At 38.1% G+C, this 22,090-nt stretch overlaps 1 protein-coding gene across 1 annotated transcript in view; it reads left to right on the top strand.

Annotated features, from left to right (window-relative positions):
• Positions 1 to 597: 597 nt before the first annotated feature.
• The window catches only part of LOC102313505 (sodium- and chloride-dependent taurine transporter), a 27,529-nt gene continuing 6,036 nt past the window's right edge, over positions 598 to 22,090 (top strand). The window contains exons 1-11 of the mRNA XM_005938073.3: positions 598 to 975; positions 10,841 to 11,070; positions 11,159 to 11,293; positions 14,737 to 14,825; positions 15,148 to 15,293; positions 15,481 to 15,613; positions 17,072 to 17,206; positions 17,594 to 17,697; positions 17,809 to 17,933; positions 20,469 to 20,581; positions 21,669 to 21,806. Coding sequence (XP_005938135.1) covers positions 10,842 to 11,070; positions 11,159 to 11,293; positions 14,737 to 14,825; positions 15,148 to 15,293; positions 15,481 to 15,613; positions 17,072 to 17,206; positions 17,594 to 17,697; positions 17,809 to 17,933; positions 20,469 to 20,581; positions 21,669 to 21,806 — 1,347 coding nt within the window. The 5' untranslated portion in view covers positions 598 to 975; position 10,841. The remainder of the gene's footprint in view (positions 976 to 10,840; positions 11,071 to 11,158; positions 11,294 to 14,736; positions 14,826 to 15,147; positions 15,294 to 15,480; positions 15,614 to 17,071; positions 17,207 to 17,593; positions 17,698 to 17,808; positions 17,934 to 20,468; positions 20,582 to 21,668; positions 21,807 to 22,090) is intronic.

Below are 22,090 nucleotides of genomic sequence, written 5' to 3'. Positions count from 1 at the left end.
GACAATTATCAGTTCCTTATCAAAGCATAGGATTACAAAATAACAGAAACATCTTTTTATTCACAACAAAAACTCTGTCAGGCAAGTTAGTTTCGATTTAGATTTGAGCTTGACTTGTTTGTGATAACGTTTTTTTTTCTATTGTGAAAATAAAAAAATAAAATGAAATAAATAAATAATAAAAATGTGGCTACACATTAAAAAGAGCTGCTGAATCTGTGTTACCACAAAAGGTGTTATCTCGTAGAGATCGTTTATTTCCACACGTGCACTTCTTCGCCTGTCCTCGGCCGCGTGTGGGGAAGTGGAGCTAATTCAAGAACGCGCTCGAAAATCTGAGCGCGTGCTGGTGAGAGGCGGATAAGACATAGGCTAAATGGAGAGCTTGGCACTTTAATATCTATTAATGCTGCATGTGATGCTTGTAAACACCAACTTTTTTTTTTTTTTTTTGGATGGCCCAACATAACCTTTAAAGGCATGCTGGTTGAAGTAACAATAACTCTGACAACAAACAAACAACGGAAACAAAGTATAGCCTAATTTAGCAACAATTCCCAGATAGAACATGGAAAAATAGCTTAATTTAAACTATTATCATAAATATGATCATAACTACTAGCTATTAAATGGCTATATTCATTTCCTGATGCTTTGCAAACGCGCAGTTTGCCTTCACAAAAAATCCGAGTGTGCTGCTGCACCCTGAAGGCACCATAGACCTCTCCTGTTGCTCAGAGAGGAGGCAAGCCGGTGATTTTCCACTGCTGCTGCTTCTCTGGTCCCCCAGTTTTAAGAGACAAAGGTCAGGAAGAGAAGCTTATAAATAGGCTTAAATATAGGCTCCCGACGCGTTCAGTCCTCAGTCGCTCTAACGGACTCAAGAGGTCACGGACAAGACGAAACGGACAAGGGACGGCGCTCAAAGGACATTAAAAGGACAAAATAACAGAGGAAAGCACATCAACATTGCAGGTAAAGACAAAATGCACCCTCGTTGCACACCTACAAAATATTTCACGGAGAGATGATGGTGTATCTTACATGCATTCTCTTATAGATTTTTTCTAGAATATCAAATTACGATTTTTGATGTTTTGACTTATTTCGATTTTGTGTCTGAATCGAAACCTTTCCTTTTAAACCCCGAGGAATAGAAAAAAGTTCTTGTCCATTTCTAAGTTAAATCCATCGCATGTGTTTCATTATTATTGCTGGTTTTACTGATGGCAGTGTATACACGAGATGTCCGGGTGAAGATCTGTGAGGAAGCTGTGAGGTAGATTTGGGTGAAGGCTGTTCTCCCCTCGTCGGTGAGCGAGCGTTTAGGAAGGATCACTGGTGGACTTGTGTTACCCAGATGGCTACAGTGTCATTTTGTATTACTGTAATATGTACAATTATCTGTTTTCATCAGTAGCTTTGTCATCTGTGAGATGTAGCGGATTCACACATGTCTACGTCAGATGCTTTTATTTTAGAGGATCTTATTAATTTCTACCATTTGCTTGCTGTATTTATTTATTTATTTATTTATTTATTTTAAATCGTCTTTGTTTAGGATGGCGAGCAGCGGATTTAGTTCTGTTATCTGATTATTTGCTTTTACAGCCTACGCGAGTCTTACAGTCTTTGTCTCTCTTTTTTATATACATATATGTCGCTTTATTCTTAGGTCCATGGATATCCACATTATTTAAACCAAATGAGAAGTTATATTTTTGGTCATTTAGGTTTATTATATATAGACTTTGTTTCGAATAATTGCGTTGCTGAACTAAAAAAGAAAGGGGAAGTGAGACGAGAAGGCGGAGATGCTCGTTTGTCGCTCTGAAAGCATCACACGCTGCTTCCCCTTAAAACGTCTCTCTCTCTCGTCCTCTCTCGTCCTTTTTCTTTCTTTTCTCCTTCGCTTAATTTTGTCTCAGTAACTGCACTATTTGTGACAATGAACGGGGGACATTTTACCGTCTCCAGTAACAAGTGCATGTGCAGCGATCATTAGCTTCCTATTGCTATTTAAATGTTAGAGTATTGAGAAATTACGTTTTTCGTCTGTATACGTTAATCTTACGCGCTTCGTTCGGTCTCACATTTATTCACAAGGGGTCGCTACAGTGGATTGCTCAATACCGGGGACCTTGTGTTAGGTGAATGGGTAAATCACTACACTACAGGGCTCTTAGACGTCTTACAAAGGTTGGAAGAGAATAAAAAGATGATTACTGGTAGCCTCAGTGTGCCTTGGAGGGGTTTGGTTCTGATAACAAGTAGTTATTTCCTTTTTGGGTTGGTTTCAGAGTTGGAAATTTACCCAGGATTTTTAACTCAGGAAGATGATAAAACCTGGAATGGAATATCTTTCACAAAGAGACCTTTACAAAGCGTTTAGGAAACCGAATGGAGAGAAAAAAAATCTTATCTATGAAGTTATTTATACTATTTGAGTTTGAAATTGGATATTCAGCCTTGACAGAATTGATTAACAGTTGATAAACAGTGTGACATCTCCCACACAGACCATAGATTTCAGTGCAAGGTTAGATTAATAGTGTTTTCTTTTTTTAATCATTTATAAGTGTCAGTTACCAGTTCTTGTTAACTTTTAACTATATTCGGGGAGCAGTTTTCTGTGTTTTAGAGCCCAATGACACTGAGTGGAAAATATACTGGTATATAGGGCTAGTGTTAGGATTTGACAGAGACATTTCTGTGTGTATTTTCTCTGCTAGTGGCCTTGAGTTTAATCTAATCTTGACTGATGTAGGCAAAAATCTCATATAACTGACGTCTGCTGGCAAGTGACTAATTTCAAGGGGCTGTAAAAATTTATGAAAATCAAGAAGTGTTCAGTGGTTCAGTCTATCAGAATCATATACCCTCATTCTCATGTCTTTTTATGAAAGCTGGCAAACTTTTCAGTCAGTTACATGTTTGATGCTGTCATCGGTATCATGTGGGATGAGGGACACTGGAGCTTTGAACAATGTCAGGAGTGATGTTAATACGGTGGGTTGGAGTGATAAAGAACGAGAGTGCACATAATGAGCTTAAAATGCCTGCAAAAGACCCCTACACATGTGACAGTTTATGGGTCTTAACAGACTTAAAAGGCACGTGAGTTTGAGTGCTGAGTTTGATGTGTGAAACTCTCGAATAGCACTGGAAGCTCAGGATAATGTCAGAGCTAGCTGGTTAGCAGGGACTGATCTTTTCAAATTAAGAGAGGTGATGTTTCTGTAGTGAAGTGATTTTGAATTGTGTTGTCCTCTTGGATGTAAAAAAAAAAAAAAAAAAAAAGTAAATGACTAATAAAAAAACATTTCTGTGTGTGGGGAAACACTGTAGCCTGTCCAGAGATGCACTTCTTAGATTTTACATCACGCTTGTCTTTGTCTTTTATATTTGTGTTTTAATATATAATCTGCAAAGTATATTTCAATTTTAATATGTTTGTTGTATTGTAAATAATAGTCATTTATGTAAGTGAAAATGTAGTGGGAATTTGTTGTTCCCTTGTCTGACAAACTACTGCTGAAAGCTGACGTGTCAACTGTAGGCTGTTGCTGTTAAATGATTTATTAAGTCAGTAATCTGAGGGTAGTGGAGCGTGCGTGTGTGCGTGCGTGCATTCACGCGTGCATGTGTGCGTGCATTCACGCATGCGTGTGCATTCACGCGTGCGTGTGTTTGTGTGCAGTCATGCGTGCATGTGTTTGTGTGCATTCACGTATGTGTGTGTTTGTGTGCATTCACGTATGTGTGTGTTTGTGTGCATTCACGTATGTGTGTGTTTGTGTGCATTCACGTATGTGTGTGTTTGTGTGCATTCACGTATGTGTGAATGCATGTGCATATTAGTAAAATCTTAGTCATGGTGACAACAGCACTTTTTACAGATTAAATCTGAGAAAGGTGATGCAAACCTATACTGACGTGGAGGATGAAAATATAAACTGTTGCATTGCATGTGCTGATATCAAACATTTATGATCAGGTGGCCTTGACATCAGACATGCCGCACTAAATATTAACCAACTTGAACCGGTAAGCAACATAAATTCACACCATTATGTTAGTTCACTATGAGCTCATTGCTGTTGGAGCTGCCCCATTAATCTTGTATGACTGTATAAATGTGTTGAGGTCTCAGTTTGAACATTTATTTAAAAAGCATTGACAGCTTTGAAAGATCTTATTTATCTTGGCTATTGAAGGTGAAAACGACAACGATAGTGATTAACACCTTATATATTTGTATATCAGGCTGATGAAAATTACATATGTGCATGCGTTATCATGGTGATTGACTTTAATACATTTCATGCAAGATAACTGACAGAAGATAAAAGATCAGCATCACCTTGTGGCTAACAAACCAGTTTACCAGGAAATGTAGAAATTTTGGATTCTTTTAAGATCCCCAAAGAAATGATTAATCAAAACAAGACACTGAGAAAAAAATTTTGCACAATATATTCCAGAGAACTTGAACTCAATACTTCTGTAGACTTGATGAATATGGTGGAAGTTGCAAAAAAACCCTCAAGACAAGGGAGATAAGCTAGGATTTATTCGCTTCTTGTGGTGGCAGGGACCGTATCAATAATTAAACTCCTGTGAATACTATAATGAGTAAAATAGAGCTTCAAGTGCTATCCTTCAGCCTCCTAGTAGACAAACCTATGGTATCAATTTGAAACTCCTACGTCGCCTTATTTTCAAATTATTGCATTTACAAACTTGGGTGTCCACAGCGCCAGTCTGTTGAGGTGACGACAATACCCCATTGGCCTTTTACAGCTGAGGGGTAAAAATGAAAACAACAAAGTTACAATGTATCTGCTGGACATGCAATTTTGAATCTGTTAACCGAAACCGTTTATGACGAAAGGTTCGGTTAAAACCTTGCAATATTCTTTCATAATAAACCTCAGCTTATCAGGAATCGCTTAAAAACCAAAATATGACCAAAGTTTTGGGCAAAACTTTGAAATTACAGAGACACTAAAACAAGCCATAATCTTTGAAGTTCTTGAATGTTTAATTGTTAGATCCATATTTGCAGTATGTGAATAATTGAAGCTCAGCTCCACTGACCTGTTATAGTTTGCAGAACTAGAGTGGAAAAAATCTGTTAGCAGAACCGACAGTGAGTGTTAACTGTAGCTTGATAAGCCTTTTGGTAACTTTTGATAACTTTCTGTTGCCTCACATGCTCATACTTCTTGTGATTCTTGGTGTTCAAAGAAAAGCCTTTAGTCTCTTTTTTGGTCCATCAGCCCAACATCTATTTTTGTATTTGTCTGCATGTGACTCTCACATGCCGTTACCTTCTGTAGCATGATTAATTTTTAGTAAAAAATGTGTACACGGACCTCACTGTTTCTTTTTGTCTTCATGCCATTGTGTTTTCAGCTTTCCCCATCCAAGTTAATCTTTAACAGCTTTCAGTCACTCTTTCCTTTGTCCCTATGTTCCACCTATTTCTCACTCTTTTTTTACTCATATTCACTCTCTGTGTTTCGGTTTCTTTTCCTGTCTTTCTTTTACAAGTTTTGTATGATCATTTCTATTTGTCTGAAATGAAAATGAGAAAAGAGCATCGAGAAGTGTCTTTACTTATGCAAAGTGAGGTAGCATTAATGGGGGAAAATTGTAAATAAACAAGAGTGTCTAAAGGAGTGCCTTGTAGAAAATAACCATAGTAAAATTAAGAGGGAAGGTAGCTATTGGAGGGAAACAACAGAAAATTTGCAAACAAGGACAAGCTGATTTAAAAAGTGACCCAGGAGGAAAAGGGTGAGTGATTACAAGAAAAGGGGGTGGGGGCAGCAGAAGCAAGCTGTGGAAATAAAGTGTGGGGGTGGGGGTAAAGGGTCGAGACTTCTGAAAGGCCCTGTGGGGGGTTGAAACATGAAGGATGTATAATGAAGAAAATGTAGAAAAACTAAAAGCAAAGGAGGTCAACCAAGATGATGAGAAAATGGGAATTTGAAAGGCAGAGGACAGCTGGTTTTGTGTTGCATCTCACTGTGTTTGGAAGACTGCTGTTGATTATTTTGTTACTGAAACGTCCAATCTTATCTCTAGTCTTTGGTAAAATATTTGAATCTGTCATCCTTAAGCCCTAAATCCAATAATTCTATTCATTGCTCATAAGCTAATAGGCTGAATAGCCTAAATAGCTCATTTGAAATGAATGAAATATCTAATATTGACATGTTTGTTAAAAGCACAATGTGATGAGCGTAAAAGAAGACTTTAACAGAAGACAAAATATGGGCGAGGAAAAAAGAAAACAAATATGCAGGGGATGAGTAAAAGAAATGTGAGGCAAAAAAAGAGGAGAGTGGATGTAACGGGCAGCTGCAGCCAGCCCAGTGGAAATGTACATGGTCTCAAAATAGGACAGTGTGTTATGTAAGTACTTTGGGACTGTAGTAAGTATGTGAAGTCACTGAATGCATATCCAGAGTCTGGGTCCAGTGAGGTCCACCCTCACACACAATGGTTCTCTGTTGTGCACAAAACTTTTGGCCTGAATTTTAAATCATCCCACAATTCATAGTGGTTTCCAAGGCCAGTCTAACTCCGTGGGAGTCATGTTGTAGGAAATCGTGGAATAGCAACATTCCCGTGAACAGATTGGGTTCAGTCTCTTTGAAATGATGCCTCTTTCTTGGGATGAACCACCTGAGCAGCTAAATCTACAGCTACACATGGTCACCACTCAATTACTTCTATTTTCCACCACTTATCTGGGTCCAAGTCTGTAGTGAAAGCAGACTACACAAGATAGATGATGTGGCAGAGGGGTAAAGCTATCTCTTCCTGTGAAGTCCTGAAGCACTCCCAGGGCAGACTGAGTACACATCACTTCAGAGTGTTCTCGGTCAGCCCCAGGATTTAAACGCAGTTAATGTGCCTAGAAGATCTAATCTTAGAAGCGCCCAGGAAACATTCTCATCAGATGCTGTTTTCCGGTGATGTTTAAGACGATTCATTGCAGTATGCTGAATCACTAGAATCAGTTCGTTCAAAAGAATTGTTCAACAAATCGTTCAGCTTTGACCGAATTGTACTCACTGGAATTCAGCACAGTAACATTTCTAGTTAAAGGAGCTAGTGCTAGCGATCATAACGGACAAGCTAAATGCTATTCATAATTCTTGAGACTTTAATGATTTCCTAGCTGAAAATTGGGGACTAGTACTAATATAACTGTCAAGTCTTTATTTTTAAAAATTATTTTAAGCTACTCTGCAATTCCCTCCAAAACATGAGAGGTGATTCTGGCTGTTTCAGCAACTGACTGTCACTGCGTCACTTTAAGTGACGGGCCACTTTACATTCACTGTAAAGTACTTAAAGTTACAAATCATTAAACATAGGCCATTCCCCTGCACCCTAACGATGAATTACTTTTGATCCTCTACACGCTTTCCTAATACAAGGAAGTTTGTTCACTGGCCCTGCTGGGAACTTGAAGGTATGTGTTTGTCTTCGTATGGCTTTGTAAGTTTAACAACATGATGAATTGAATCAGAAAACAATGGCCTTCCTGTCAGTGTATTCCTGTGCACAAATGACTTAAAACACTTGGCGAGCAAGTTATTCCTGCATGTTCACCAGCACCTGACTGGGGACAAAAAAAGGTCATTTCAGGATATAATTCTGTTCACTTCACAAGTTAAACTCCTTGCACAAAGCTCAATAGATTGTACTACATATATGCTATGTACAATGTCTTAGGCCGTCCATTATACTTTACACTTCCACAAGACTGTTAGCGCCCCCAAAAGCTTAATCATCAAATCGTCAAAGTACCTATGTACCTGCCAATTTTTGGGAACTTTAGAATACTTCAAATGCACCTATGCCACTTTTCCTTGCTTTTTAGCATCTTGTTGATACTAGAAGTGCCCGATTTGTCAAACTGTTTTATTACTGGATGATTCCAAACTACTACACTAGTAATTTCCAAAAGAACTGGTAGTACACAGTACATCCCAGCTAAACATTTTAATCTTGTTGTGCTTTTCTTTTTATGTATTTGATTTAACTTCACCCTAGCTATTTTAGGCAAATGGCTTCACTCCCTGAGTCAGTTTATTCAGCTTATTGCATTAATTCCTGTGATGTTGCAACACAACAGAGCACATTGCAGTATCACGTGAATTCCTCTTTTGTCTACTAGCTGGTTTCCTTTTTCAATTTAATATCTTAATCCAAATATATACAGGTATAATGTCACATATCTAGTGCTGTTAGGGGTCCTTTGTCTCTCCTAGCAGAAAGTCACTCACACAATATATGCACAAAAAGCCAGTTCTCTCCTCCTAGCATTACTCATTAACTTACTATAGGAAGTTATTCATGAAGATAAATATATGTGTCACTAACTGTGAAATCATTAACTTGTTTGAAATGAGAGATGGTATTGTACAGGGCTGTTTGTACTTAGTCAACCAAATATTGGCAGAAAAAGCTAGTATTTAGGCATGAACAGCTTTTTTCCCCAATTCTACCTTGGTTGAAGATATCTGCTGATGCCAAACACCAATACACTAGTCTTAAATTAACAAGAGGCTAGGAATGATCCATTATGTGCCTGATTTAATCATTGATTTACTAACTTATTTCCATTAGTTAGTTTGTGTTCATTATAAGATTTGTAGGCTACTGCTTAATGCTGCTATTAAAAAACACAGTAGTTTCTCCTTTTGTTTCAGTGTGAGTGTGCCTCCCTTTAGTTCTAGTCACACACACAAATAATCTTAGGTTTCTCTTCAGACTTCATAGCTTTTGCGGCTTAGCGATCTGTAAGCCGCTCAGATAACGGATAACTCTCTTGCTGGGGTAAATTTTTACCCACCTTAGTGTACATCAATACGTTACAACTATTCACCCATCAATGCAGTTGGTCACAGGATAATCAAAAACAGTGTTTCATACCTGCTGGCTGCTGCCAGCATGCCAGCAACATCTCATGAAGGAGTGGTGGCCATCCTTAACCAAAATGCTCATTTCTAACTAGTAACAACCCCACCCACCCCCAATCTCTCCAAACAACGATATATTATATTGCAGAATATATATACTGAAATTCTAAGTTTTGAGATATATATATATATATATATATATATATAGATATAGATATATATTATATATATATATATATATATATATATATTATCTACTATATATTATTATATATCTATATCTATATATATATCTATATATATCTAATATTATATATATATATTATTATATAAATATCTATTATATATATATATATCTATCTATATATCTACTACTATCTATATATATCTATCTATTATCTATACTATCTATCTATATATCTATATCTATCTATCATTATATATATATCTATATATCTTAGCACTTTTTCAAATGAATAAAACATTTGACCCTGATTTAGCTTCATAGACAGGTGAGATGAAATGATATCAGTGACGCTGGCATCAACACCTTATTCTGCAATAAAAGCCTTTAAAGAAATGTTACACTGAACATGACAACAGTTCATGTCCAGTCACTTGACCACAGTTTGTGTCCAATTTAAAAACAAATTCAAACAAAAAAGCTGTAGGTGCAACTAAAGTGAAATACTTCCATGCTGTATCTGATTCAAACATAAGAATCATGCATTCTGACTAACATTCCTGGGTCTGGTAGAAGCAAGGGAGAAAAAACCCAACAACTTTAAATATCCAGGTAAATATAAACTGGAAACAAAGCCTGTATCTGCAGATAGCCACTGAAAAGTAGTCTTTCCCTCAGTTTTACCTTCTGTAAATATCATCCTGAAAGACACAATAAGATTGAAAGATGAAGACAAAGAACTAGAGGGTGCAGCAACCTAGCACATGGAAAGAGAGGGATGTGGCATTTTCCACAGTGACAGACATCTGCTGACTACTAAGTATGTCAGTCTCTTCCACGACTGTCTTTGTGTCCCTCATTGTCATTGCTGAATGGAAATTTACAGCTACAGTTGTCATTGTAACCCTTATAATGTTCAGCCAATCACAGCTCCATATTAAATAGTTTCAATGAGGAAGTGCCGAAGAAGGAAGACTAGTTTTACGGTTTCATCTTAAACGTGTTACCATATATTCAAATCTTTTTATCTTGACTCTGATCAGTTTTAGCTTTCATTTGAACAAAATGCATTCAAATTGAACTGTTTATTTTTACCAGCTTTCTTTTTCATGTGCTATTTAGTAAGGATTAGGCAACAAAACCTCTCGGTGAGCATTCAAAAAAAAAAAAAAAGATATACAGTTCTTTTTGGGGTGTTTGTTTGTTTGTTTTTTTGTCAGTAATCAGTTTCATGTATCCAACAGATAATTTTTTATGCACTTATTTACATGACCACAGGAGGTCTCCTAAATATTCTTGGTCATTTTCTTCTTAGAACTGACAAAAATGGAGGATGCCTAACCTGATGGTTTATGAGTGGGTGCATAACCTGCTGGTAATGCCTGTGGGAGTGATTACAACTGATAATAGCCATTCAGTGGGATGGTTTGTGAAGCAGATGATAATTTTACAACTTCCTGAATCTTAAGCAACTGTTAAGCAGTTTTCCTGCCTCAGCTAATGTGTTTAGTCTCACAGTTCTTTGTCTCCAGTTCAGTCCCTTGCCACAACTGAAAAACTCAGTCTCAATCGTTCAGTAAAAATGCAGTGCATTCATGAAAGAAGGCACCAAAAATAATATATATATTTTAATTATTATACATTAATAATATTTTTGTTTTTCATGAATGCAGCTCTGACTTGATCTCTTCTTTGTCTTCTGTTTCAATAGAATGGCTCAAAAAGAGAAACTTCAGTGTCTGAAAGACTTCCATAAGGACACTCTGAAACCATCTCCCGGTAAGAGTCCTGGCACCCGGCCTGAAGATGAAGCAGAGGGCAAGCACCCCCAGCGAGAGAAGTGGGCCAGCAAGCTGGACTTTGTTCTGTCTGTTGCTGGGGGTTTTGTTGGTTTAGGGAACGTCTGGCGTTTCCCATACCTCTGCTATAAAAATGGTGGAGGTAAGGCTTTCAAATGCTGCAACAATTTATGTCAACTCATGGGGGTCATATTTTTAGGTTAATGGTTTCCCTTGTGTTCCCCATCTAGGTGCATTTCTCATCCCCTACTTCATTTTCCTGTTTGGTGGAGGTCTGCCAGTCTTCTTCCTGGAGGTCGCCCTGGGTCAGTTCACCTCTGAGGGTGGCATTACCTGCTGGGAGAAGCTCTGTCCCATCTTTACTGGTATGTAGTCCCTAATTAGATCCTCCCTGCTCAAATAATGAGCTTTTTCTTAGGAATCATATTATAGGTGCTCACGATATCAGTTCTAAAATAAAGAAACTGGAGATTATGGTGGTGGTTAGATGGAGTATTCACCCTAATTAACTCTGTCTCGGGTGTAACTTGTCTCATGAGGACTTTCCTCAAGGAAACCCATTACTTACTGCTGTTGAATCAGTAATTTCAGACACATCACCATAACTATTTCATTGAAAGCTTGGGTATTATAATGATCATAAAATTCCAGTTATTGACTTAAAAAAAACTTTCTTTCCATACACCTGCACCTGCACTTGTACCTGTGACTTCAGCTTCACTTACTTCCCCTTCTTTTGATAGCCCGCCAATTTGACTGAGTGCAGAGTACTTTCCATATCCAATCCGAGACTTTGAATTTTTCCAGACCTCTGTTTTTTCCACTGAGAAATGGCTGTGTAACATAAGGCTGAGTCACACCAGGTTTTCATCCAATCAGGCTGCTGAGACTTTACCCTGCAGCCGTTACCAGGCAGCCAAGCCTGCACTGGTACACCAACATACTGAGGACTCTATTGTGCTTTAACCTTCTCTGGCTCACACCTGCCAAGAGGCATTTCTTCAGTGTACTCTGACAGGTCCTCCGTAGTTATTTTCTTCCACTTTACTGAGCTCAAGTCTTTTCTTTTTCTTCTTCTTTTTTAATTCTAACGTCTTCTTTCTCCTCCTGTTATTAAATGTCTTATATATTATTTTTCCCTCCTGTCCTTCTGCCCTGGGCATCTCCACTTCCCCTTCTTCATTTCATTCACTGTTCTTCTCACCTCCCCCTCTCCTCCTGTTCACTACCAGCCAAATAAGGTTAATGTATTCCTCCCTGTCTGTTCAATTCTGAATAGTCATTTTTTTGTAATATTTATACTGCTCCATCTTCAGCAATTGCACATTAACAGTCATTATTTCTGAAATGCATTCATGGATTTAGTTCAGAGCTATAAACACATTCATTTCTTTCTTATGATCTTAATTATTTACTTGTCCTGCTATTCTTGCTTTCACATAAATACACAATCTTTCTTCTTTTCAGACACATTATCCTCTTGCAGTCTTGTACATGGATATCAAAGACAGACACACACACACACACACACACACACACACACAATCTCTCAAGACAGTGTACAGAGTGTCCTGAATCACACGTTGTTATGGCAACAGCGCAGAAACACATCAGAGAGATGATGAGAGAGAGAGGGAAAAAAGCAGAGCACAGATCTGAGGACCAGACAGATGGATTGACAAAAAACAGGAAAAGGTGGAGAGGGATTTAACAGAGGAGAGAGGTTTGAATGGAGAAGAGATGATGAGAGTGAGGGAATTAGAGGAAGACGGGGGGGGAAAACAAAGCATGGTAAAAGCAAAAGACAAAATAGAGGATATGAGTGAAACAGAAGCGAAAGGTCTATACTACAAGACTTAGAAAAAATAAAAAGAACATTATAAACGAGGGGAGAAAATCCAAGCAAAAAATTATCAAATATAATATGGACTTACTGGTATTTGTTGTTGCAATATATTATGTTGTGGGTTTAAAGTGAAATGTGATGTGATTAGCTTGGATTCAGAAATTTGAACTGTTGATGGCATTTTTTGGCTTTAAGGCCAAAGAGAGGCCAATAAAAACGGAGCAGATAGTATTAGACAGTATTAGACAGTATTAGAAAGGAATAGAAAAACAGCAAGAACTGTAGACTGCATCTCGCACTCTTACACAAATAAATTACTGCTTCTGTGTAAACTGAAAGTTATGAGGGCTTGAAGAATAAAACTGTCATTGAGTTGTTGTGGCTAAACAGAACATGAACACAATGTCAGTGAGGGTAAACAAAATTACAACTTGGCCTTATTTGATTTGAAACAAAGCTTGGTAAAACACATGGGTGGCAACGTTGTGATATGTTATTCATAAAATGAGGGCTTCTAAGGTCAGCAGATGAACGCAAGATGTGACGTCATGGAGGAGGGCACAGCTCTTTGATTTGCAGCGTACCATGTGATCCAAGTGTTTGTGTGTATCTTGTGAGCATGTGCATGTCTGTGTTTTTTAGACATATAGAGGTTATGATGCTGCCAATTAGCTCAGTGATTAAAATAACATAATACAATGTTAAAATATTCCATGCATTCATTAGCACACTAACACGCACAGACACAGATTGCAAATTAGAATTTAGTCAGGCAGTTCACAACACCAGCACACACGCACACGCACACGCACACGCACACGCACACGCACAAACACACGCACACGCACACACACAGAAGGCCAGTGACGTTGAAGGACATTAATTTGTATGAGTGGCCTCAGTCGGCTGTGTTTACAAAAGCAATACAAAGCTTTTTCTGATATACTTACGAGGACCGTCGGTGACCTCTAAACTAAAATCTAATCCATGTCCAAATCTTGGTCCAAATCCCAGTTTCAACATCTGTTCTCATCTGAAGCAAGGGTTGGGGTTTTTCTTCCCTTCATATCCTTGTGTAGTGCATAAGAGCACACAGGAGTGCACACACAACTCATGTGTTTACCACCAGCTTATTCAAGTCATTCAAGGCCAGTACTGATGCAATGAATCTTAGCTGATATTAAACATATTAGATGCACTATAATTAAAACTGAAGGTTAAAAAAGAAATAAATGATTGCTTTAGACCTTGTATTGGGTAAATGTTGTCCTGTACTTGTGATATCATTTTATAAGGACTAGCTATTTTGTAAAAAAAATGGATCTGATACTGCTGACTTTTCTGCAGATGTACAAATCTTGCAGTTTGCACTGTAAATTCTGTTAAGCGCATGTAACACTTACTGCACAAAACCATTAAAAACAGGAAGTATCACTGAGACTCAAACTTGTGAGGATGCAATGACTGGCTTGTAGAAATCTTTTTATCTAGTGAAATCCAAGTTTGCAATTTTCAGTTCTATCTTTTTTTTTTTTTTTTTTTTACATTTTAAAACTATTTTTAAAAGCGTGTATCATATATACAACCACTGCCATCTTGTGCTTTACACAAATTTCCCATAGAGTTTTGCTTAGGATTCAAATCTTTGTTTTTGTTTTTTTCTCTCCTTCTTTTGAACATCTCTGCCACTGGTCTCGTCGTCTTTTGTGGCCAATCAAACATTAGCATTAAACCTCTTCCTCTTATACAAGAAAACTGTGTGTTGAAAATTGTGGGGCTTTGGAAACAGTCACTAAAATATAATGTCTTATACAAGTTGACGTGCCAGAAAATGGCAATATTGAAATTGTTGTATATTATTTCAGAGAAAAGTAATAGTATAACTAATAATTATTAATAGTGATTTAATAGTTTGATGACCCGCTTCTTGTTTAATCCCCTGAACCTCTCTATTCTCTCCAGGCATTGGTTATGCTTCCATTGTGATTGTGTCCCTGCTGAATATCTACTACATTGTCATCCTGGCCTGGGGCCTCTACTACCTGTTCCAGGTAGGTTTGAGGGGGGGAAAGACAGCTGTTGAATATTCCATTTCATTTTCCACTTGTTTCAGGCATGTATTATTTACAATGGAGATAGGTGAGGAATTTACATCCGGGTAGTGCAATCTTTGATTCTTGTTAATTTAACTACCAGCTAACTGCCATGCAAGTTTTGTCTAAAATTACATTTTTCAGGGGACACATTCAACAATAGCTGCATAAAGAAGTGACTAGCCTGCTACCAGAACATGAATATAGTAATTATTATTAATAATAGTAATAATGCAGTTGTCATCATTTATCTTTTTTTTATTTTTTTATTATATCCCAGTGTTTTCAGCCTGAGCTGCCCTGGGCCAAGTGCAATCAGCCCTGGAACACTGATCATTGCATTGAGGACACCTACCGCAAGAACAAAACCCTCTGGGTGGCTGCCAACGCCTCCAACTTCACCTCCCCCGTCACCGAGTTCTGGGAGTAAGTTACATAAAACCACACACACCTGCACACTTGCATAACCACAAACAATTGTTCATTCTTTGTCATGTAAAAGTTCAGTCAAGGTGAGGTAGAAAGTCGGCAATGAAACCTGCAGCTTGCAGACACACACCTACAGAGGATTATTTATTTATTTATTTATTTACCTATTTATTTATTATTACAGGCATAATGTACTCGGTATCTCCAGTGGTATAGACGAGATCGGCCCGATTAAATGGGACCTGGCCCTGTGTTTACTGCTTGTGTGGGTCATCTGCTTCTTCTGCATCTGGAAGGGCGTAAAATCCACTGGAAAGGTAAATATCCTGTAGTGTCTCGTGTTCATTGCTTCGTCACTTCTTTATTCCTCTTAGAATACAAGGACCTGGTTTTTACAGGACATTAATTTCAGCTAACATCCAAGACATGGTCATGCTTATCTGATTTTTATTTCTCGCCTTTGTGGTCTGACCAGGAGAACAATTTGCTATGTTTACATTTCCTTGTGTAAATACAAAAATAAGATCATAGGTTTTCAAACTAAACAAAGGCAAATATGGGTGACATAATTCATGTTTTAAATGTTACAATATTACTATTTAATACACTACTGTGTGCAGAATTTAGTCAATGGTGACTAAAAGAGGACAAAGTTGTAACACAATTTCTTGTTGCTTGACAAATCACTACGGATTTTTGTCTGATAAATTGATATTGGGTGCTTCCATGCATCAAGAAATTACCTAAGAATTTGTAGATTGCAATTGTTTTATTACTAAATATAATATCTACAGTGAAGAGCCACTAGTGTTATAATGTGTATGCCCCTGCTTGTGCTACAACAATGTCTCTGGCCTGTTGAGACACAAGTTCTCCTGTTCTTTACAGGTACTGAGACATTTGCAGCAAATCTGTAGAGCGTGAGGGGGGTTTCATATGTTACACTTCATTTCCTAGTATGCTACACAGATGCCTGGTCAAAGGAAGGTCTAAGAAGTTTGGACAACAAGTCAATGCCATGAGCATTTTGGCATTTTGCCCAAACCCTTCTTGAACTCTTGTTGCTGAGATGCTTTGACCCTGTTGTCTAGACATCTTAATTTGGCCCTTGTCACAGCTGCTGAAATTTTATGCTTGCCAGTTTTCCCAATTCCAACATCAATTTAAAAAAATGACAGTTCACTTCCAGCCTAATATATCCTTGACAAGTGAAAACTGTCTGTTTTATAAATTGGTATTTTCTCTACATTTTTCTATAGTATTGCAGGATAAATGTAATCTTGGGTATTTCAATATAGGGAATATTTCAGACCACGTTGAATTGCTGCTGCAGTAACAGCAGCAACAGCTTGCTCCAAGACCAAAGGCAATCAATCCCAGACCGCTCTTTTTATAGCCCTAACACACTTTATTGATTGCGCTGACCTGATTGATACTTTCTAGTTGATCCAAGTTGTAATTCTTGTATTATTGTCACTCCTGCAAGGCCAAATGTGGTCACAGTTTTCCACATAAGAGATACTGGTACACCGCTATTGATTTAACGGACCACCTGTGGTCTGTTGTTGTCCAAAATATTCCCAAGTTCACACACTGATCAAATCCATTATCTGTAATAAAGCCAGAGTATCAGCTAGCTGGCAAAATAAAACTACTGTGGATGGAGATTTGATAAGCTAATATATTGGCAGTAAAATAATTCAAACTGGATCATTTAGAGTTTGTCTCCGAAATGTGTGACCTTGCTCTTCTGTACCTGTGGTCTCCCCTTATAGGTGGTCTATATCACAGCCACGTTCCCTTTCGTCATGCTCATTGTGCTTTTGATCCGTGGTGTGACGCTGCCAGGTGCTACTGCAGGCATCAAATTCTACCTGTATCCTGACCTCACTCGCCTGAAGGACCCAGAGGTAGGTGTTAACCTGAGGTGCATGAGCAAGAAAACACTGTTATAACTTTCCTTCACTAGTTTGACCACATACCTGTCCGGCTGTTCATACAGAAAAGAACCAAATTTAAATTCCATAATTGCTGAATTCATAAAAATGGAACATGTGGTTTACAAGGAAATAAGACCGCAATAATATAATTGCTGTTGTCCTTTTTTTGGTTGAATGGCAACAAAACACATGCCTGCACACTGATTTGTAAAATGTGGCAAAAGAAAAGCCAAAAAAGGTTTTTCATAAACAACCAGAAACACAGTTTTATCCCACTTGCTTCGCTGTACAAAATCCCCTTAAATTCCCCCCCATCAGCAAGCCTCAGCCTTTTTGTCCCCACTTCCTTCTTGGTAGGTGTGGATTGATGCTGGCACCCAGATTTTCTTCTCCTATGCCATCTGTTTGGGTGCCATGACGTCCTTGGGGAGCTACAACAAGTACAAATACAACTGCTACAGGTGAGCCATTAGTTTTCAGTGAGGGGGTTAGCGATAGGGGAGAGAGGGGGGGCTAAAGGGATCCTTGTGTGTTCATTAACAAATCCTCCTCATGACATATGTGTGACATAGGGACTGTTTGCTGCTGGGAGCCCTCAACAGTGGTACCAGTTTTGTGTCTGGCTTCGCAATATTTTCCGTCCTGGGCTTCATGGCACAAGAGCAAGGGGTGGACATTGCTGATGTGGCAGAGTCAGGTACGAGGGTTCTGTAAAGGCGGCAGTGATGGTGGGCGCTGCTTCCTGGTTAACAAATAAAACAATAGCAATTATGAAGAAAAACAGCAACGAAACCTGAGTGAGAATTCGACTACACGTCCAGTTTCGAAATGAGTTGAAATTTGGAATTGAATGGATTCGCTGATTGATCTTAAATGACGGCATCAGAATATAAAAGCTTCCGAAATCAAACACTCCTTGACAAAAAGTAGAAATATTGACTTGATTTGTTAGCGCTCATTCGAACGAAACAAGTTGGGGCTGAGATGCATTTGAAACTCGATTGTGCTTTTTTAGGCACGCGTTGAAAACTGTAGCGGAGTGCACTTAGAATTAGCTGTGTCATATTGTACATGGATCTTGTGCCAACGTGATGTAGTTCTGAATTGTTCCTTTTGTGTACACGAGAGATTCCTGCCACCATTATTGTGGTTCCTTTTTTTGCGTGACATCGGCATATGTGGTTCTTGATTCTTTCTATTATTTATTTGTTGTTTTTAATCATGGTAGCTAGAGCCAGCACCTTTATCTGTTTGGGTTTCTTTTCCTCTCCAATCATGTTGTCCATGTAAGACATGATTTTGTTTTGAATGCATGACTATCAGTATACTTTAGGTAAAAGAAAAAGAGTAGTTGTTTTCACGGCATCGTGAGATTGAGATATTTTGGAAAATGGCTTTGAGGGAATTGTAAGTGTCGACATCTTTTCAGCGTAGGAAGTGTAGTTTTCAGACAGAATCACAGGATTTAAGTTAAAAGCAGATGTGCAAAGGTATAAGTCACCCTCAAATGCGTTGGCACATGAAGCTTTGTCAGATGAGTCACAAACTTGAAATCTATACTAATATTTGTTTTTTCTGGTATATCATCATCAAATGCTCTGATCTTCATCTCTGCCCCATGATCGACCAAGAAAAAAACCCAAAATGTAGCTTTCAGTCTGCTAATGTCAAAAAAAGAGAAACTGTCCTTGCTGCCAGCCCAGTTTATATACACTTAGAGTGGCAACGTATTGGTGGGGTGTGCAGAACTGTCAGAGATCAGTGTTGTTTGGTGAGTGGGCTGATGCTCCACAGGGAACTAGAAAAGAAGTGTTGGTCAGAGGAATTGAGTCGAGCACCCTGCATATCATGGTTATCAGCTTGGTTTTCATGCCTTAGAAAGTTTGTCCACGTTTGTGGGTCTATGAACACGGAAGGTTACGTAGACAGCAGAATATAATAAGTATTGGAACATCTGCATGCTCATCAAGCCAACTCGGGCAAGCAGGTTATGAAAAGCCCCAAATCATCAGAAGTAAGTCTGCCTTAACTGCTAATGCTTGAATGTTTTGTGCACGACAGAATGTGCTGACTGAATACTCAAAGAATACTGTGGTTTTCACAGTAGAATGTAAGCACACACGACATGGCATTCAAATGCAGCTTTGGAAGTATTTGTAGAAATGACTGATCAATTTCATTGAGTTAATATAGCATATGTTTGTTTCAGGTATAGGAAAGGTTTTTGTTTTCTTTCTTTCTTTCTTTCTTTGTTTTTTTTTTTTTTTTTTTTTTGAGTCAACGCGGTGTTTGGTTGGATGCCTCATCATAATTTGCTACAAAAAATGCAACACATTGACACATCTTGTTATCAGCTGCAATGCTGTTTCGCTGTTATGGCTGCTTCCCTGTTCTTTGACTTCTGTTGTATAGTTCCCGATGTAGCAAGTCAAATAAGACCTCATTTAAAAAAAGAAAAAAGAAACTACAGAAAAAAAGAACATGTTTGCTCTTTATCTGACCACTCATTTTGCATCTGCTGCTGTTTTGCATTGGTCCTTTTGCATTCCTTATAGAAAGGGTCATCCTAATTTCAGTCAGGAATGCAAAATGGCTTGGGTGAATTCGTTGAACCGTCTTTAGCAGTTGAGGTTATATTTTGCATAGAATTGCTGCAGTGTTGTGGTGTTGTATGGTCTTTTTGGTAATTTTATTCCACATAACCCATGTACCAGTTTTATTCCATTACATAATGTACATGCATCCATTTACTGAATGCTTTACAAGTTATCTCATGATTTACTTACTTCCACAGAGCTGCAGCTACATTATACTAAAGCGTGCATTTAATGTCATACTCTACCTGTATTTATTTTTCTGTTTGCCTTTTAGTGTAAGAATTCAGTGTAATATGTCATTGTTAATGATATGAAACTGTGCTGTGTTGAGTGTATACAGTTTATAGTGTGCCATAATGTGTTGCTCATAAGAGGTAAGTATGTGTATTACATATACTTTGGTGTTAGTGCATACTAGCTATATACAAAGTCATAAAACCAAAGTAAATAATTGTTCCCAACATTTAGCCAGTTTTTTATGATGTGTTCATATCCTGTTCTGCGTCTCCATTGTTTGGGGCTTCTTTTTCTCCCCCATAGGGATGCAGATCAGATGAGTTTATCATATGGTTCTAATGTTGCCTTACCCCCTTCCCCTTCTTTCTGCTCTTACCCCCTTCCCCTCTCCTCCGCAGGTCCAGGCCTGGCTTTCATTGCCTACCCTAAAGCTGTAACCATGATGCCTTTTCCTACACTCTGGGCAATCCTCTTCTTCATTATGCTGCTGCTGCTTGGCCTCGACAGTCAGGTTAGAGGAAAAACAAACTTTCACACATGGGTGACTGTTGGAGCTTCAGGAGGTTCGCCATAAAAGGAAATGCTGATGACACTTACAGGCGTCAGCTATTTTTAAGGTTCCCATAAGCAAAACATTTAACTGCTCATTGGCCAACCACAGAACCAAGTGTGTGAAGAAGCTTGTGCACAAATACAGTAGTGTTTGAAAAAGACTTTTGCTGGATATTTCGTGCTTTAAAATGTCTGTTTCTGTGCATAAATATAGACACAAATAGTATTCATTAATAGGTGAAATTAATAGGTGAACGACAACTGGAAAAAGATTTATATAAGATTATGTTTCAAATTCAGGAGAAACTGTTAAAAAAACCACAACATTACATTACACAAACATTACTCTTTCAAGGTCATTTTTCTTTGAATCTTTGCACCACTCTGCAATAATCTTTATTATCAACAGACCGAGAACTTCTTTAACACCAATAAAACGTATGCAATCATGTGTATATATCCTTGCTATTGACCTCCTGTTGAGGTAGGCTACGATGCACATTTTAGTTGATGATTTTTTTTTCTTTTTTTAATATAGAAAATTTTTATTTTTCCTTTCCATATTCATTGTTAGAATTATTTTCCTTGTTTTTGTTTTTATCAAAGCCACAGGGAGCCACTGCATGTAAGCCAGAGCTGCATTCAGCTATGGAGTGACCCAAAATGTATTTCTTACCCGTGCCCTGTAAGTGGGTGCATGATAGCACAGTGACGCGCACCACAACTGAGGTGGTTTGTGTGGTTGAATATTCGTCTTTAGACTCATAAGGGAATAACAATAGAACTACTTCTGCTTTTTACCTGAGTTCTAAGCTTAGACACTTTACACATTGTACCACAATTTCAAAAGAACCAACAATAACAACTCCACTTCACCCACTCGTTAAAATGGCCACTGACTAGTCTGTGTTTGAAATTTTACACAGCCACGTCACATAGTGCTGCCAAACCTCAGCAACAAAAGTTGCACTGAAATATTTTGGATACTTATTAGTGCATTTATCCTTTTTTGATTAATGCCACTGTATCTCTCGGTTCCCCTGCAGTTTGTGGAGGTGGAAGGGCAGATCACATCACTGGTGGATCTGTATCCGTCCTTCCTAAGGAAGGGTTACCGCAGAGAGGTCTTCATCGCTATTATCTGCTGCATCAGCTACGTGCTTGGACTCACCATGGTTACCAAGGTAACAACACAATGGAAAGTGAACACAAAAGAAAGCACCAGCAATCATGGCCAGAGCACTTTTAGAGCACTTAGAATCAGTGTAATCATTAGAAAATTATAAAACAGTCAAACTCTGATGTGTTGTGAATCACAAAAACAGTACTCGAACAGAAATGAATCACTCTGCAGTATTTCTGCAGTATTTCTCCACATGTTCACTACACCCACTGATAAATATACATACATACATACATACATACATACATACATACATACATACATACATACATACATACATACATA

This window comes from Haplochromis burtoni, unplaced genomic scaffold, assembly GCF_018398535.1.
Source record: "Haplochromis burtoni strain Fernald_Lab_line unplaced genomic scaffold, NCSU_Asbu1 Contig_239, whole genome shotgun sequence".
NCBI lineage: Eukaryota > Metazoa > Chordata > Actinopteri > Cichliformes > Cichlidae > Haplochromis > Haplochromis burtoni.
The sequence above is the reverse complement of the archived record's forward strand: the minus strand, read 5'-3'. Positions and strand labels throughout refer to the sequence as shown.